At 51.8% G+C, this 18,930-nt stretch overlaps 1 protein-coding gene across 1 annotated transcript; it reads right to left on the bottom strand.

Moving 5' to 3' along the window:
- Nucleotides 1-395: 395 nt before the first annotated feature.
- LOC120031923 (calcium-activated potassium channel subunit beta-4-like) lies at nucleotides 396-743 on the bottom strand. The gene has a single exon (XM_038977781.1). It carries the CDS (start codon nucleotides 741-743, stop codon nucleotides 396-398), a length of 348 nt encoding a protein of 115 aa, XP_038833709.1.
- Nucleotides 744-18,930: the final 18,187 nt, after the last annotated feature.

Here is an 18,930-nt window from a genome sequence, read left to right as displayed (position 1 = left end):
GGTCATTTTGTCATCTCTGTTCCTCTTCATCACAGTGATGATGAGGCTATATCTCTAGAATATACTTGGACAGGTGTAGATCCTCTCACACTTGCTGTAAAGTGACTTTTATGAAAGTTAAACTCATTATTTAAGTCTGTGATTTTTTTGCCATGTCTTTGGAATAGAAAATAGCAAGAATGCTATTTGGTCTTTAGAATACAAAAAGTGTATTTACATTAACATCGTTTAAAAAAAAAACAGGCAGCCATTAACATAATATCCATCTACTTCATGTCAACAAACTGAGATTGGGAACTTTTCCAGCCAGACACTTTGCCTAGCTACTGTAACGATCGTTCACAGCTTTTGCATTCAGTAACTGCGACGCTGTGTCGACTATAAAGTCTAGAGTTTTAGTAATTTACCTTTGGGTTCAGCACCAGTTGCTGCTCATCAAAGTGCAGCAGAGCCACGGAGTTCGACTCGGAATTATTGACGAATATCTGCAGACACGGATACAGCGAGGTCCCCTTGCAGTCCGCCCCGCACGTGAACACGCACTCGAACATCTCCTCCGGTCTGAGCACGGACACCACGGTGCAGTTGGCCGGTTTGCTCTGCATGCTCTGTAGAGTTGGACTGAGCCAGCAGAACCCGAGGATAAAGAGGGACAGGATGCCACAGACGATGAGGAACAGTCCTAGTCGGATACTCTTATCCTCCGCCTCCGAGTACTCGTATGACACCCTCATTTTCGCCATTATGCTTCTCGTCGGTCTGAAAATAGCTCGAAAGTGACGGAGAGGAGAGCTGGAGAGGGGCTTCTCTCTCTCTGCGCTGTGTTGCCCCAAACACTGGCAGCCTCCAGGAAAACGTCCCTCTCACTCAACCGGACTCCGCGGTCTCTCTTCTGTATGTTCTATTTCTTTCTCACTCCGGTGTCAACGAGGAGAACTTTGCGAAAGCGGAGCAGCTGCGGTCCAGCCTGTGCCTGCCCCCCTCCTCCCCTCGCTCTTATGCGCGTGATATCTACTTCACATCACAACGGTCCGTAGAGGTGTGGATTTTGCTGAAAGGCTGGATGTTGCATCTGGGATTAGGTTCGGAGTGAATGCCCCTCCCTTGACTGGCGATCAGATGATGCGCAGCAGCGGTCCCTCGCCGTCCCTGACTCCGACATCCATCACTTCGCTGTGGACAAACGGGTCTACTGTTGCCCCTTTAGAGATGGAGACAGCTCTCTCTGCTCACGGTGCCAAGAGGTCTGAGGACCAGCCCATATAGCCTGAGGCGAGGAGCTTTCTAGAGTTAAAAATAGGTATCTTCTGCTGACACCAATGTTACCAACTTCATTACGCAGATTGGACGGTATTGTTTTGACGCATCACTACAGGGTGCACCTGTTGACAGACTAGGCTAGCTAGTTACTGTTAACACGTTCAATAACACAAATAATGGCCTACGTCATTAAGCTTTGGACACATGATAACTTGGCTTGGCATACAAAAACAAAGCTTATAGTTGACCAATCAAAAAGCAAGCATTATACCATGCGAGTTTTAACGTAATCAGCAGTGCCCGCCAACGGTTACGGTGGTGTTACGGTGCTCGGTGGCGTGCACGTGGCAGAAAAGCCTAAAGCTAGTCTGCATCTGTTCATTTCCTAGATGTACAGAATCATTTTGGGGTTTTCCTGAATAGCACATAGAAACATACACACACACACAAAAACACACGCACATAGCGTAAGGGCCATTAACCACGCTTGTCAACTCTGGTTTGTATCTTTTAAAGTCTTTAGACTTACCTCGCCGCCAGGCTCAATTGTTATATCGGCATATAGAGAGAGACGGCTGGACTGGGGAGGATAATATTTGAGCCCCAATTCCAGTGGCAATTTTAGCCTGTAGATCTTGGTGGGGCAAACTAAAACATTTTGGGTGGGATGCATGCCAGCAAAGCCACTACACAACACATCACTAAACAATACATTAATTGCACTATAACGGTGACAAACGGTGCCCACAAACTGTTAGGGCCTACATAAAGCTGGCCCAACACCTTACCACTGCTACACCTGGCTATCAGCAGAGTCCCAACAGCAGCCCCAACACCTTACCACTGCTACATCTGGTTTTCAGCGGAGCCTTGTCTGGCAGTGAAACAGTTAATTCAGCCTATTTTACTGCCTTATGCATAGCTGATATGGCTGACTTGCTTAAACAAATGTGGTTTCTACTGCCAATTGAGATGTAAAAACTATGGCATAAGGGGACGACAAGCGGATAAGAGGCAATCCGTAATTTCGATGAAGACATTAATGAGCGAGCGACGACGGACGTAGTCAATATAACTATTTGTTCAGCACTTTTGAAATGTACAGCGACAGAATTCAGAACATGGGCCGTTTATTTATTTATTTATATGTGACACGTATTAATGACAAAATAACATGCAAAACAGGTAACCGCTGGGGCTCAAAACCCCATGCCCTGAATGACGGGCCGCCGATGCCCAATTCCAATCTACATTCTACAGGGGCGGACTGGTCGTCTGGCATTGTTGGCAAATGGCTGATCCATTTTTTGAGCTATTTGGCCTGTCTAAACTTGTTTTTTTTTGTGCGCAAAAGTATCATTATCTGGCTGATAATGGGCGCCTCAAGGAATAAAATGGGCCGGTGTTGTAGAAATGCCAGGGCCGATTTCTGGTCCCAGTCCGCCCCAGCCAATCTCTAGCTCTACTTTTCACACATGTCCAGTCTCATTGTCCTCCCTGATCTGTGGATGTAACAGAGGTGGTTTAGTAAACCACTCTCAGCTGATAACCTTGCCTGAGACCTGAAGAATTGTGTTAGCTCCCCCAAGCTAATGCCTAGACTTTATCCCAGCAGGCTAACACAGTCTTGTGATTACGCATGAGACCTGGATTCAAACCAAGTCAGGCATGTGAGGATAGGATAGACTTTTCCAGCCCAATTCTGATCTTTTTTCTACTAATTGGTCTTTTGACCAATCATATCAGATCTTTTCACATCAGATCTTTTTCAGAACTGATCTGATTCTGATTGGTCAAAAGACCTATTACTGAAAAAATATCACAACTGGGCTGCCTGTGCGAACGCAGCCTAAGCAACACCCACAATTCTCATGGCCGGTGCATTGTATGTCTACATCATTACAGATGTAGGATCTTAATTTGAGCCAGTTTGCTACAGCATGAAAATAATCCTGCAGCAACAGGAAATGTGTATTATTATGTGAATTATAACGATAGGGGGTTGATACATTCTTTGTAAAGGGAAAATCAAGTCTGAAATTACATACTTCAGAAGCCTTTTAAAATCTGAAATACACAACATGTTGTATTAAATCCTGCAACAGGGTGATCAAATGAACATCCTGCATCTTTATAACATCTTCAGGGGTCATCGTGAACCTGCCAGACAGACAGATGATCTACACAGTTACACTGATGTCATTGGCTGAGAGCAGACAGCGGTCACCTTATCTGTTATATAGTGTGAGACTGCAGCTCTGTGGTGAGGACATGAGACTCTGATGTCATTTATGTAGTCCATATTGATTATTCAGTACTCTTAAATCAGTCTAACTTGATGGACCATGATGGACATGATCACCACAGAGTGAGTCTAACTTAACCACGATGGACATGATCACCACAGAGTGAGTCTAACTTAACCACGATGGACATGATCACCACAGACTGAGTCTAACTCAACCACGATGGACATGATCACCACAGAGTGAGTCTAACTTAACCACGATGGACATGATCACCACAGACTGAGTCTAACTCAACCACGATGGACATGATCACCACAGAGTGAGTCTAACTCAAACACGATGGACATGATCACCACAGACTGAGTCTAACTTAACCACGATGGACATGATCACCACAGACTGAGTCTAACTTAACCACGATGGACATGATCACCACAGAGTGAGTCTAACTTAACCATGATGGAAATGATCACCACAGACTGAGTCTAACTTAACCACGATGGACATGATCACCACAGAGTGAGTCTAACTTAACCACGATGGACATGATCACCACAGAATGAGTCTAACTTAACCACGATGGACATGATCACCACAGAGTGAGTCTAACGTAACCACGATGGACATGATCACCACAGACTGAGTCTAACTTAACCACGATGGACATGATCACCACAGAGTGAGTCTAACTTAACCACCATGGACATGATCACCACAGAGTGAGTCTAACTTAACCACGATGGACATGATCACCACAGACTGAGTCTAACTTAACCACGATGGACATGATCACCACAGACTGAGTCTAACTTAACCACGATGGACATGATCACCACAGACTGAATCTAACTCAACCACGATGGACATGATCACCACAGACTGAGTCTAACTCAACCACGATGGACATGATCACCACAGACTGAGTCTAACTTAACCACGATGGACATGATCACCACAGACTGAGTCTAACTTAACCATGATGGACATGATCACCACAGAGTGAGTCTAACTCAACCATGATGGACATGATCACCACAGAGTGAGTCTAACTCAACCACGATGGACATGATCACCACAGACTGAGTCTAACTTAACCACGATGGACATGATCACCACAGAGTGAGTCTAACTTAACCACGATGGACATGATCACCACAGAGTGATCAATTCAAAAAAATATAGTGACAACTCAAAACATGAATCTTTATATTGAAATGTCATTATAATGTTGTTTATTTACACAAACAGGTAGAAAATACACCCCGAGATCAAATGATTACAGGTAACAACAGGGACCAACTGAAGGAAGGGGAGGAGACGAGAGAGGCCAACAGAGCTTCCCCCCCCATCAATACTATTGGACCTGTCCAGTATAATGTGATATGGCAGCCGTGTGACCGAGCACAGAGAGAGGTGTGTTCCACGTGGCACCCTATTCCCTGTATAGTGCACTACTTTTGACCAGGGTCCATAGGGCTATATAGTGAATAGAGTGCCGTTTGGGACACAGACAGAGAAGGGCTGCAGTATTGATGGTCTGGCCAGTTGAAGGAACATATTGCAAATGAGCTTGCAGCTATTTCCTGTTATTTAGGTCAGTATTTCCCCTCCACAGCCTGCGCTCCAAGTTGAGGCCCTAGTCATTAACATGTATTAAAACAACCCAGTTGTCATAACTACTGGTGTTCTACATATCGCATCGGACAGCGTGTGTGTGAGTGTGTGTGTGTGTGTGTGTGTGTGTGTGTGTGTGTGTGTGTGTGTGTGTGTGTGTGTGTGTGTGTGTGTGTGTGTGTGTATGTATGTGTGTGTGTGTGTGGAGGGGGGAGGCTTGAAATAAAATGTTATTCGTCACTTGCTTGGTAAACAACCGGTGTGGACTTACAGTGAAATGCTTTCTAATGGGACCTTCCCAACAATACAGAGAGAAAGACAATAGAAATAACAAGGGTTACCAGTAGGAGTCGATGTGCACCAAGGGACAATACAGACAGCCCAGGTAGCCATTTGGTTAACTATTTATCTAGCTATTTAGCAGTCTTATGGGTTGGGGATAGAAGCTGTTCAGGGTCCTGTTGGTTCCAGACTTGGTTCATCGGTACCGTTTGCCGTGTGGTAGCAGAGAGAACAGTCTAGGACTTGGGTGGCTGGAGTCTTTGAAAATGTTTTGGGCCTTCCCCTGACACCGCCTGGTATAGAGGTCACGGATGGAAGGGAGTTCGGCCCCGGCGTTGTACTGGGCCTTCCTCTGACACCGTCTGGTATAGATGTCCTGGATGGAAGGGAGTTCTGCCCCGGCGTTGTACTGGGCCTTCCTCTGACACCGTGTGGTATAGATGTCCTGGATGGAAGGGAGTCCTGCCCCGGCGTTGTACTGGGCCTTCCTCTGACACCGTGTGGTATAGATGTCCTGGATGGAAGGGAGTTCTGCCCCGGCGTTGTACTGGGCCTTCCTCTGACACCGTGTGGTATAGATGTCCTGGATGGAAGGGAGTTCTGCCCCGGCGTTGTACTGGGCCTTCCTCTGACACCGTCTGGTATAGATGTCCTGGATGGAAGGGAGTTCTGCCCCGGCGTTGTACTGGGCCTTCCTCTGACACCGTGTGGTATAGATGTCCTGGATGGAAGGGAGTTCTGCCCCGGCGTTGTACTGGGCCTTCCTCTGACACCGTCTGGTATAGATGTCCTGGATGGAAGGGAGTTCTGCCCCGGCATTGTACTGGGCCTTCCTCTGACACCGTGTGGTATAGATGTCCTGGATGGAAGGGAGTTCAGCCCCAGCGTTGTACTGGGCCTTCCTCTGACACCGTGTGGTATAGATGTCCTGGATGGAAGGGAGTTCTGCCCCGGCGTTGTACTGGGCCTTCCTCTGACACCGTGTGGTATAGATGTCCTGGATGGAACGGAGTTCAGCCCCAGCGTTGTACTGGGTCTTCCTCTGACACCGTGTGGTATAGATGTCCTGGATGGAAGGGAGTTCTGCCCCGGCGTTGTACTGGGCCTTCCTCTGACACCGTCTGGTATAGATGTCCTGGATGGAAGGGAGTTCTGCCCCGGCGTTGTACTGGGCCTTCCTCTGACACCGTGTGGTATAGATGTCCTGGATGGAAGGGAGTTCTGCCCCGGCGTTGTACTGGGCCTTCCTCTGACACCGTCTGGTATAGATGTCCTGGATGGAAGGGAGTTCTGCCCCGGCATTGTACTGGGCCTTCCTCTGACACCGTGTGGTATAGATGTCCTGGATGGAAGGGAGTTCAGCCCCAGCGTTGTACTGGGCCTTCCTCTGACACCGTGTGGTATAGATGTCCTGGATGGAAGGGAGTTCTGCCCCGGCGTTGTACTGGGCCTTCCTCTGACACCGTGTGGTATAGATGTCCTGGATGGAACGGAGTTCAGCCCCAGCGTTGTACTGGGCCTTCCTCTGACACCGTGTGGTATAGATGTCCTGGATGGAAGGGAGTTCTGCCCCGGCATTGTACTGGGCCTTCCTCTGACACCGTGTGGTATAGATGTCCTGGATGGAAGGGAGTTCAGCCCCGGCGTTGTACTGGGCCTTCCTCTGACACCGTGTGGTATAGATGTCCTGGATGGAATGGAGTTCAGCCCCAGCGTTGTACTGGGCCTTCCTCTGACACCGCCTGGTATAGAGGTCACGGATGGAAGGGAGTTCTGCCCCGGCGTTGTACTGGGCCTTCCTCTGACACCGTGTGGTATAGATGTCCTGGATGGAAGGGAGTTCTGCCCCGGCGTTGTACTGGGCCTTCCTCTGACACCGTGTGGTATAGATGTCCTGGATGGAAGGGAGTTCTGCCCCGGCGTTGTACTGGGCCTTCCTCTGACACCGTGTGGTATAGATGTCCTGGATGGAAGGGAGTTCTGCCCCGGCGTTGTACTGGGCCTTCCTCTGACACCGTGTGGTATAGATGTCCTGGATGGAAGGGAGTTCTGCCCCGGCGTTGTACTGGGCCTTCCTCTGACACCGTGTGGTATAGATGTCCTGGATGGAAGGGAGTTCTGCCCCGGCGTTGTACTGGGCCTTCCTCTGACACCGTGTGGTATAGATGTCCTGGATGGAAGGGAGTTCTGCCCCGGCGTTGTACTGGGCCTTCCTCTGACACCGTGTGGTATAGATGTCCTGGATGGAAGGGAGTTCTGCCCCGGCGTTGTACTAGGCCTTCCTCTGACACCATCTGGTATAGATGTCCTGGATGGAAGGGAGTTCTGCCCCGGCGTTGTACTGGGCCGTCCGCACTATCCTCTGTAGCACTTTGCGGTCGGATGTCAAGCAGTTGCCATACCAAGCGGCGATGCTCTCAACGGTGCAGCTGTAGAACTTGTTGAGGATCTGAGGGGCCCATGCCAAATGTTTCCAGCCTCCTGAAGAGGAAGAGGTGTTTTCGTGTCCTCTTCACAACTGTGTCGATGTGTTTGGACCAGGATAGATCCTTTGTGATGTGGACACCGAGGAACGTGAAGCTCTCGACCCGCTCCACTACAGCCCTGACGATGTGAATTGGGTCGGATGGCCTTCCTCTTCACTTAGAAACACTGCACACTGGTACGTGTCGGAATCTCTGGCTCCAAGACTAGAGATGTGAAGCTCAATGCGACCCTCTCTCAGGCCCTCCCTCCTTAGCTGCACACGGCCTCTGTAACCCTCGTGTTGGGGTCCCTCTACACCTCTGACCAGACTATACAGCTCCTTCAGTGGTTTAGAGTCGATGTAGGAACAGTGGATCTCTGAGTCAGAGTAGATGTCTTTGTTGGCAGGGCCGCTCCATTGTGACACCTCCATGGTTCTCTGCCAGGTATTTGACATGAGGGACGTTCACTAAAGAACGTCACATGACACACGGCCAGAGTAGAGATAAAACGTTAAGGTATTCCCATGTTCTCATTCCTGTCGTGGTTGATTGTGATACAATACAAATAGAGAACATGGGGCATAACATAACCCCAGGGTCAACCAATCACATCTCACCTGACTGTCCTACTGCCATAACCACATAGGGCCGTTGAAGAGTTGCCCAGTGGCTGGTGGGGAAAAGACAGTCTGTATGTCTCTATGTTCAGCAAAGACACTGCAGCTCCTGTATCCTGGAGGACGAGGGGCAGGCTGACCTCATCAATCATCAGAGTGTATGTTTGAAATGCTACTCGTCCAGAGCTGACATGGTGAACAATGGTGGTTTGGTGATTGGGGAACATACCGTTGTTGTGTGTCAGCTGGTGCAGACTTGCAGACTTTAGCAAAGTGATTGAGTGTCTGCGTGTGTACACTCTCAGAAACAAAAAGGTGCTATCTAGAACCTAAAAGGGTTGCTTGGCTGTTCCTGTAGGAGGACCCGTTCAAGAACTCTTTTTGGTTCTAGGTAGAACCCTTTAAGTGTCTGTGTAGAACCCTTTCCACAGAGGGTTCTACATGGATCCTAAAAGGGTTATAATTGGAACCAAAAAAGGGTTCTCCTATAGGGACAGCCGAATAACCCTTTTGGAACCTTTTTTTCTAAAGAGTGTAGTGTCTGAGTGTCTGAGTGGTCCATGTCGGTGAGAGCGAGTTGCTGGAGAGAGGAGGCTTTGCAGCTCATTCAGCTGCGGACTCAGCTTTAAAAGCCAGCTGTCTGAGTGGTCCATGTTGGTGAGAGCGAGTTGCTGGAGAGGGGAGGCTTTGCAGCTCATTCAGCTGCGGACTCAGCTTTAAAAGCCAGCTGTCTGAGTGGTCCATGTCGGTGAGAGCGAGTTGCTGGAGAGAGGAGGCTTTGCAGCTCATCCAGCTGCAGACTCAGCTTTAAAAGCCAGCTGTCTGAGTGGTCCATGTTGGTGAGAGCGAGTTGCTGGAGAGAGGAGGCTTTGCAGCTCATCCAGCTGCAGACTCAGCTTTAAAAGCCAGCTGTCTGAGTGGTCCATGTTGGTGAGAGCGAGTTGCTGGAGAGAGGAGGCTTTGCAGCTCATCCAGCTGCAGACTCAGCTTTAAAAGCCAGCTGTCTGAGTGGTCCATGTCGGTGAGAGTGAGTTCCTGGAGAGAGGAGGCTTTGCAGCTCATCCAGCTGCAGACTCAGCTTTAAAAGCCAGCTGTCTGAGTGGTCCATGTTGGTGAGAGTGAGTTGCTGGAGAGAGGAGGCTTTGCAGCTCATCCAGCTGCAGACTCAGCTTTAAAAGCCAGCTGTCTGAGTGGTCCATGTTGGTGAGAGTGAGTTGCTGGAGAGAGGAGGCTTTGCAGCTCATCCAGCTGCAGACTCAGCTTTAAAAGCCAGCTGTCTGAGTGGTCCATGTCGGTGAGAGCGAGTTGCTGGAGAGAGGAGGCTTTGCAGCTCATCCAGCTGCAGACTCAGCTTTAAAAGCCAGCTGTCTGAGTGGTCCATGTTGGTGAGAGCGAGTTGCTGGAGAGGGGAGGCTTTGCAGCTCATTCAGCTGCGGACTCAGCTTTAAAAGCCAGCTGTCTGAGTGGTCCATGTTGGTGAGAGTGAGTTGCTGGAGAGGGGAGGCTTTGCAGCTCATTCAGCTGCAGACTCAGCTTTAAAAGCCAGCTGTCTGAGTGGTCCATGTTGGTGAGAGTGAGTTGCTGGAGAGGGGAGGCTTTGCAGCTCATTCAGCTGCAGACTCAGCTTTAAAAGCCAGCTGTCTGAGTGGTCCATGTTGGTGAGAGTGAGTTGCTGGAGAGAGGAGGCTTTGCAGCTCATCCAGCTGCAGACTCAGCTTTAAAAGCCAGCTGTCTGAGTGGTCCATGTTGGTGAGAGCGAGTTGCTGGAGAGAGGAGGCTTTGCAGCTCATTCAGCTGCAGACTCAGCTTTAAAAGCCAGCTGTCTGAGTGGTCCATGTTGGTGAGAGTGAGTTGCTGGAGAGAGGAGGCTTTGCAGCTCATCCAGCTGCAGACTCAGCTTTAAAAGCCAGCTGTCTGAGTGGTCCATGTTGGTGAGAGCGAGTTGCTGGAGAGGGGAGGCTTTGCAGCTCATTCAGCTGCAGACTCAGCTTTAAAAGCCAGCTGGAGTGATTTTGACAAAACATCAATTCCGAGTCTTTCTCATCTTTTGTTTGCTCGATAAGTTGGACACGTACCATTTCATCCTGCAGTGCCCAACATTTCCCCGAGCTAGCTAAGCCCTGTAGATTTGCCACATACTGGTGTGCAGACTCCACAGAAGTTTGGTGGCACCGTAATTAGGGAGGACGGGCTCGTTGTAATGCCTGGAGCGGAATCAGTGGAATGGTATCAAATACATCAAACACATTGTTTCCATGTGTTTTACGCCATTCCACTTCTTCCGTTTCAGCCATTATTATGATCCGTCCTCCCTTCAGCAGCCTCCACTGGCAGACTCACCAGGCAGCTGGTGGCGCCATTGGAACAGAAACCGACGGAGGAGGTCACTTTGGGGTGTAGAGCAGTGTGCTTCCAAGAGGCCCACTGCATCGCTGTATTTATCAGCATAACCGAGTGTCCCAAACACGCCGCTGTCCCTCTGTGCCTAGGCAGTGTAGCAACAGTGCTTTAAGCCTAGCATCACTCACGTCTTGTAAGCCCAGTGCAGTAATGTACATTTCAAAAGATTGAATCCACCGAGACCATGGAACCTGGGGGTCACCAGGCAGAGAGAGGAAGGGAGAGGGTGGTGGTGGTAGCAGGGAAAACATGACACAACCCTCTTGACTCTTGAAAACAGGAGAAGGACTCGTTTGCTCCACATCTCCATGTTCACACACTGAAGTTCGTTCTTCTCCAACAGGGGATTGTTTCTGGGGGGATTGTTATTAAAGGAATGCCTGAGTTACCTGTAATTGTTATTAAAGGAATGCCTGAGTTACCTGTAATTGTTATTAAAGGAATGCCTGAGTTACCTGTAATTGTTGTTCTTGACTTCATGTACAACACAACTGAAACCACTGACACTGCTGCTGCCACTGCTGCTGCTGCCACTGCTGCTGCTGCTGTCACTGCTGCTGCCACTGCTGCTGCCACTGCTGCTGCTGCCACTGCTGCTGCTGCCACTGCTGCTGCCACTGCTGCTGCCACTGCTGCTGCTGCCACTGCTGCTGCTGCCACTGCTGCTGCTGCTGTCACTGCTGCTGCCACTGCTGCTGCCACTGCTGCTGCTGCCACTGCTGCTGCTGCCACTGCTGCTGCTGCTGTCACTGCTGCTGCCACTGCTGCTGCCACTGCTGCTGCTACTGTCACTGCTGCTGCTGCTGTCACTGCTGCTGCCACTGCTGCTGCTGCCACTGCTGCTGCCACTGCTGCTGCTGCCACTGCTGCTGCCACTGCTGCTGCCACTGCTGCTGCTGCCACTGCTGCTGCCACTGCTGCTGCCACTGCTGCTGCTGCCACTGCTGCTGCTGCCACTGCTGCTGCCACTGCTGCTGCTGCCACTGCTGCTGCTGCCACTGCTGCTGCTGCTGCCACTGCTGCTGCCACTGCTGCTGCTGCTGTCACTGCTGCTGCTGCTGTCACTGCTGCTGCCACTGCTGCTGCTGCCACTGCTGCTGCCACTGCTGCTGCTGCCACTGCTGCTGCTGCTGCCACTGCTGCTGCTGCCACTGCTGCTGCTGCCACTGCTGCTGCCACTGCTGCTGCCACTGCTGCTGCCACTGCTGCTGCTGCCACTGCTGCTGCTGCCACTGCTGCTGCTGCCACTGCTGCTGCCACTGCTGCTGCCACTGCTGCTGCCACTGCTGCTGCTGCCACTGCTGCTGCTGCCACTGCTGCTGCTGCCACTGCTGCTGCCACTGCTGCTGTCACTGCTGCTGCCACTGCTGCTGCTGCCACTGCTGCTGCTGCTGTCACTGCTGCTGCCACTGCTGCTGCCACTGCTGCTGCTGCTGTCACTGCTGCTGCTGCTGTCACTGCTGCTGCTGCTGTCACTGCTGCTGCCACTGCTGCTGCTGCCACTGCTGCTGCCACTGCTGCTGCTGTCACTGCTGCTGCCACTGCTGCTGCTGCCACTGCTGCTGCTGCCACTGCTGCTGCCACTGCTGCTGCCACTGCTGCTGCTGCCACTGCTGCTGCTGCCACTGCTGCTGCTGCTGTCACTGCTGCTGCCACTGCTGCTGCCACTGCTGCTGCTGCCACTGCTGCTGCTGCTGTCACTGCTGCTGCCACTGCTGCTGCCACTGCTGCTGCTGCTGTCACTGCTGCTGCTGCTGTCACTGCTGCTGCCACTGCTGCTGCTGCCACTGCTGCTGCCACTGCTGCTGCTGCCACTGCTGCTGCCACTGCTGCTGCCACTGCTGCTGCCACTGCTGCTGCCACTGCTGCTGCTGCCACTGCTGCTGCCACTGCTGCTGCCACTGCTGCTGCTGCCACTGCTGCTGCTGCCACTGCTGCTGCCACTGCTGCTGCTGCCACTGCTGCTGCTGCCACTGCTGCTGCTGCTGCCACTGCTGCTGCCACTGCTGCTGCTGCTGTCACTGCTGCTGCTGCTGTCACTGCTGCTGCCACTGCTGCTGCTGCCACTGCTGCTGCCACTGCTGCTGCTGCCACTGCTGCTGCTGCTGCCACTGCTGCTGCCACTGCTGCTGCTGCCACTGCTGCTGCCACTGCTGCTGCCACTGCTGCTGCTGCCACTGCTGCTGCTGCCACTGCTGCTGCTGCCACTGCTGCTGCCACTGCTGCTGCCACTGCTGCTGCCACTGCTGCTGCTGCCACTGCTGCTGCTGCCACTGCTGCTGCTGCCACTGCTGCTGCCACTGCTGCTGTCACTGCTGCTGCCACTGCTGCTGCTGCCACTGCTGCTGCTGCTGTCACTGCTGCTGCCACTGCTGCTGCCACTGCTGCTGCTGCTGTCACTGCTGCTGCTGCTGTCACTGCTGCTGCCACTGCTGCTGCTGCCACTGCTGCTGCTGCCACTGCTGCTGCTGCCACTGCTGCTGCTGCCACTGCTGCTGCCACTGCTGCTGCCACTGCTGCCACTGCTGCTGCCACTGCTGCTGCTGCCACTGCTGCTGCCACTGCTGCTGCTGTCACTGCTGCTGCCACTGCTGCTGCTGCCACTGCTGCTGCTGCTGTCACTGCTGCTGCCACTGCTGCTGCCACTGCTGCTGCTGCTGTCACTGCTGCTGCTGCTGTCACTGCTGCTGCCACTGCTGCTGCTGCCACTGCTGCTGCTGCTGTCACTGCTGCTGCCACTGCTGCTGCTGCCACTGCTGCTGCTGCTGTCACTGCTGCTGCCACTGCTGCTGCTGCCACTGCTGCTGCTGCCACTGCTGCTGCTGCTGTCACTGCTGCTGCCACTGCTGCTGCGGTCACTGCTGCTGCTGCTGTCACTGCTGCTGCCACTGCTGCTGCTGTCACTGCTGCTGCCACTACTGCTGCTACCACTGCTGCTGCTGCCACTACTGCTGCTGCCACTGCTGCTGCTGTCACTGCTGCTGCCACTGCTGCTGCCACTACTGCTGCTGCCACTGCTGCTGTCACTGCTGCTGTCACTGCTGCTGCTGCTGTCACTGCTGCTGCTGCTGTCACTGCTGCTGCCACTGCTGCTGCTGCCACTGCTGCTGCTGCCACTGCTGCTGCTGCCACTGCTGCTGCCACTGCTGCTGCTGCCACTGCTGCTGCCACTGCTGCTGCCACTGCTGCTGCTGCCACTGCTGCTGCCACTGCTGCTGCCACTGCTGCTGCTGCTGTCACTGCTGCTGCTGCTGTCACTGCTGCTGCCACTGCTGCTGCTGTCACTGCTGCTGCCACTGCTGCTGCTGCCACTGCTGCTGCTGCTGTCACTGCTGCTGCCACTGCTGCTGCCACTGCTGCTGCTGCTGCTGTCACTGCTGCTGCTGCTGTCGCTGCTGCTGCCACTGCTGCTGCTGCCACTGCTGCTGCCACTGCTGCTGCTGCCACTGCTGCTGCCACTGCTGCTGCTGCCACTGCTGCTGCCACTGCTGCTGCCACTGCTGCTGCTGTCACTGCTGCTGCCACTGCTGCTGCCACTGCTGCTGCTGCCACTGCTGCTGCTGCTGTCACTGCTGCTGCCACTGCTGCTGCCACTGCTGCTACTGCTGCTGCTGCTGTCACTGCTGCTGCCACTGCTGCTGCTGCTGTCACTGCTGCTGCCACTGCTGCTGCTGCCACTGCTGCTGCTGCTGTCACTGCTGCTGCCACTGCTGCTGCTGCCACTGCCACTGCTGCTGCTGCTGTCACTGCTGCTGCCACTGCTGCTGCTGCTGTCACTGCTGCTGCTGCTGTCACTGCTGCTGCCACTGCTGCTGCTGTCACTGCTGCTGCCACTACTGCTGCTACCACTGCTGCTGCTGCCACTACTGCTGCTGCCACTGCTGCTGCTGTCACTGCTGCTGCCACTGCTGCTGCCACTACTGCTGCTGCCACTGCTGCTGTCACTGCTGCTGTCACTGCTGCTGCTGCCACTGCTGCTGCTGCTGTCACTGCTGCTGTCACTGCTGCTGCCACTGCTGCTGCTGCCACTGCTGCTGCCACTGCTGCTACTGCTGCTGCCACTGCTGCTGCTGCTGCTACTGCTGCTGCCACTGCTGCTGTCACTGCTGCTGCTGCCACTGCTGCTGTCACTGCTGCCACTATCACTGCCACTATCACTGCTGCTGCTGCCACTGCTGCTGCCACTGCTGCTGTCACTGCTGCTGCTGCCACTGCTGCCACTATCACTGCCACTATCACTGCTGCTGCCGCTGCTGCTGCCACTGCTGCTGCCACTGCTGCTGCCACTGCTGCTGCTGTCACTGCTGCTGCTGCCACTGCTGCTGCCACTGCTGCTGTCACTGCTGCTGCCACTGCTGCTGCCACTGCTGCTGCTGTCACTGCTGCTGCTGCCACTGCTGCTGCCACTGCTGCTGTCACTGCTGCTGCCACTGCTGCTGCCACTGCTGCTGCCACTGCTGCTGCCACTGCTGCTGCTGCCACTGCTGCTGCCACTGCTGCTGCCACTGCTGCTGTCACTGCTGCTGTCACTGCTGCTGTCACTGCTGCTGTCACTGCTGCTGCTGCCACTGCTGCTGCCACTGCTGCTGTCACTGCTGCTGCTGCCACTGCTGCTGCTGCCACTGCTGCCACTATCACTGCCACTATCACTGCTGCTGCCGCTGCTGCTGCCACTCCCCCAATGATTACTGCTTCAATGACTACTGTGTTATTTTCTGGTTCCGTGGGTAAGTCATCGGGTAAGTTAAAGATGACCAACTGTGTGTCTCCTCCCTCTTCGGTAAGAGTGCAGCTGTAGGTGTGATGGAGGGAGGCGTGGACCTTCAAAGTGCTGCTGATGTAAATCAGACCGCCGGCTGTGGTCCTGGTGGTCACCGTGGCCTTGTTGGTGACATCACGACTGTTACCCTCCATCCATGTCACAGAGGCTGCCCGGATAACCCTCAGTGTCACATGTCAGGTCTGCTGTTGAAGTCAATGGGCGAATATGTTTCTGTATATCGCTGTAAGGTACTCTCACGGTGAGTGAGCATGTCTGACGGCCTTCCTCTTCACTGAGAAACACTGCACACTGGTAGTGCCGGAATCTCTGGCTCCAAGACTAGAGATGTGAAGCTCAATGCGGCCCTCTCTCAGGCCCTCCCTCCTTAGCTGCACACGGCCTCTGTAACCCTCGTGTTGGGGTCCCTCTACACCTTGGACCAGACTATACAGCTCCGTGGTTTAGAGTCGATGTAGGAACAGTGGATCTCTGAGTCAGAGTAGATGTCTTTGTTGGCAGGGCCGCTCCATTGTGACACCTCCATGGTTCTCTGCCAGGTACTTGACATGAGGGACGTTCACTAAAGAACGTCACATGACACACGGTCAGAGTAGAGATAAAACGTTAAGGTATTCCCATGTTCTCCTTCCTGTCGTGGTTGATTGTGGTTGACCATCAAAAAATGGTTCTTCAAAGAAAATATAAGAACGACCTGGGGAATAAAACAACGCAGACACACGCAGACACAAATATCTGTCAGCATTCATTTTGTATGTACTTTTTGTAGACACTTATAACATATTTGGTAAATACTGTTAAATCAATGGGTTACAAAGAACATACAGATGCCGTATCTTAATTTGATCATCCTGTTTGTGGCAGACCGCACAGCAAAAACTCCTGCCTACAAATATCCTTTATCATTTATGCAAGTTAACACTCCTTTTGCACAATACCCATCGTGACACACATAATGTCTAAATGGTAACTTGTGGAATACACACATAATATATATATGGTAACTAGTGGAATAAACATATAATATATAAATGGTAACTTGTGGAATAAACACATAATATATAAACGGTAACTTGTGGAATAGACAAATAATATATAAATGGTCACTTGTGGAATAAATACGTAATCTATAAATGGTAACTTGTGGAATAGACATATAATGTATAAATGGTCACTTGTGGAATAAACACATAATACACTGCTCAAAAAAATAAAGGGAACACTTAAACAACACAATGTAACTCCAAGTCAATCACACTTCTGTGAAATCAAACTGTCCACTTAGGAAGCAACACTGATTGACAATACATTTCACATGCTGTTGTGCAAATGGAATAGACAAAAGGTGGAAATTATAGGCAATTAGCAAGACACCCCCAATAAAGGAGTGGTTCTGCAGGTGGTGACCACAGACCACTTCTCAGTTCCTATGCTTCCTGGCTGATGTTTTGGTCACTTTTGAATGCTGGCGGTGCTTTCACTCTAGTGGTAGCATGAGACGGAGTCTACAACCCACACAAGTGGCTCAGGTAGTGCAGCTTATCCAGGATGGCACATCAATGCGAGCTGTGGCAAGAAGGTTTGCTGTGTCTGTCAGCGTAGTGTCCAGAGCATGGAGGCGCTACCAGGAGACAGGCCAGTACATCAGGAGACGTGGAGGAGGCCGTAGGAGGGCAACAACCCACCAGCAGGACCGCTACCGCCGCCTTTGTGCAAGGAGGAGCACTGCCAGAGCCCTGCAAAATGACCTCCAGCAGGCCACAAATGTGCATGTGTCTGCTCAAACGGTCAGAAACAGACTCCATGAGGGTGGTATGAGGGCCCGACGTCCACAGGTGGGGGTTGTGCTTACAGCCCAACACCGTGCAGGACGTTTGGCATTTGCCAGAGAACACCAAGATTGGCAAATTCGCCACTGGCCAAAATCCCTGCTGCAGTGTGTGCTAACCTGGTCAAGAACTACAGGAAACGTATGATCTCTGTAATTGCAAACAAAGGTTTCTGTACCAAATATTAAGTTCTGCTTTTCTGATGTATCAAATACTTATGTCATGCAATAAAATGCAAATGAATTACTTAAAAATCATACAATGTGATTTTCTGGATTTTTGTTTTAGATTCCGTCTCTCACAGTTGAAGTGTACCTATGATAAAAATTACAGACCTCTACATGCTTTGTAAGTAGGAAAACCTACAAAATTGGCAGTGTATCAAATACTTGTTCTCCCCACTGTATATATATATATATGTGTATATTTTAGGATATCTATATGTATATTTGACACTCACTTATCTAGAGGGGAATACATTGATGGTGAAGAGGAAAATAGAGGGTTAGTGGTTGAGGAAGGAGAGAAGGAGAGTAAAGGGGAAGGAGAGAAAGAAGGACAGTAAATGAAAGGCTTGGTGGGTGAGGAAGAGGAAGAGGATAGATGGATGGAGGAGAAAGGAAGGAGAGAAAGCTGTATGATGGAAGAGGAGATAAAGGACAGTAAATGAAAGGCTTGGTGGGTGAGGAAGAGGAAGAGGATAGATGGATGGAGGAGAAAGGAAGGAGTGAAAGCTGTATGATGGAAGAGGAGGTAAAGGACAGTAAATGAAAGGCTTGGTGGGTGAGGAAGAGGAAGAGGATAGATGGATGGAGGAGAAAGGAAGGAGTGAAAGCTGTATGATGGAAGAGGAGGTAAAGGACAGTAAATGAAAGGCTTGGTGGGTGAGGAAGAGGATAGATGGATGGAGGAGAAAGGAAGGAGAGAAAGCTGTATGATGGAAGAGGAGATAAAGGACAGTAAATGAAAGGCTTGGTGGGTGAGGAAGAGGAAGAGGATAGATGGATGGAGGAGAAAGGAAGGAGTGAAAGCTGTATGATGGAAGAGGAGGTAAAGGACAGTAAATGAAAGGCTTGGTGGTGAGGAAGAGGATAGATGGATGGAGGAGAAAGGAAGGAGAGAAAGCTGTATGATGGAAGAGGAGATAAAGGACAGTAAATGAAAGGCTTGGTGGGTGAGGAAGAGGAAGAGGATAGATGGATGGAGGAGAAAGGAAGGAGAGAAAGCTGTATGATGGAAGAGGAGATAAAGGACAGTAAATGAAAGGCTTGGCGGTTGAGCCTTAATTTGTCCTTAATTAGCCACATCTTTCAGTGGCTGGCTGAGACCTGTCCTCTTCTCCTGCTGCTGTGTCCCTAGAGCAGGGTTCCCCAACTGGGCCCGCGGGCGGTTCTCCTGCTGCTGTGTCCCTAGAGGAGGGTTCCCCAACTG

This window comes from Salvelinus namaycush, chromosome 38, assembly GCF_016432855.1.
Source record: "Salvelinus namaycush isolate Seneca chromosome 38, SaNama_1.0, whole genome shotgun sequence".
NCBI lineage: Eukaryota > Metazoa > Chordata > Actinopteri > Salmoniformes > Salmonidae > Salvelinus > Salvelinus namaycush.
The sequence above is the reverse complement of the archived record's forward strand: the minus strand, read 5'-3'. Positions and strand labels throughout refer to the sequence as shown.

What these genes read in the sequence shown, in the direction of transcription:
- LOC120031923 (XM_038977781.1), bottom strand. Translation starts at nt 743, where the DNA reads ATGGCGAAAATGAGGGTGTCATACGAGTACTCGGAGGCGGAGGATAAG.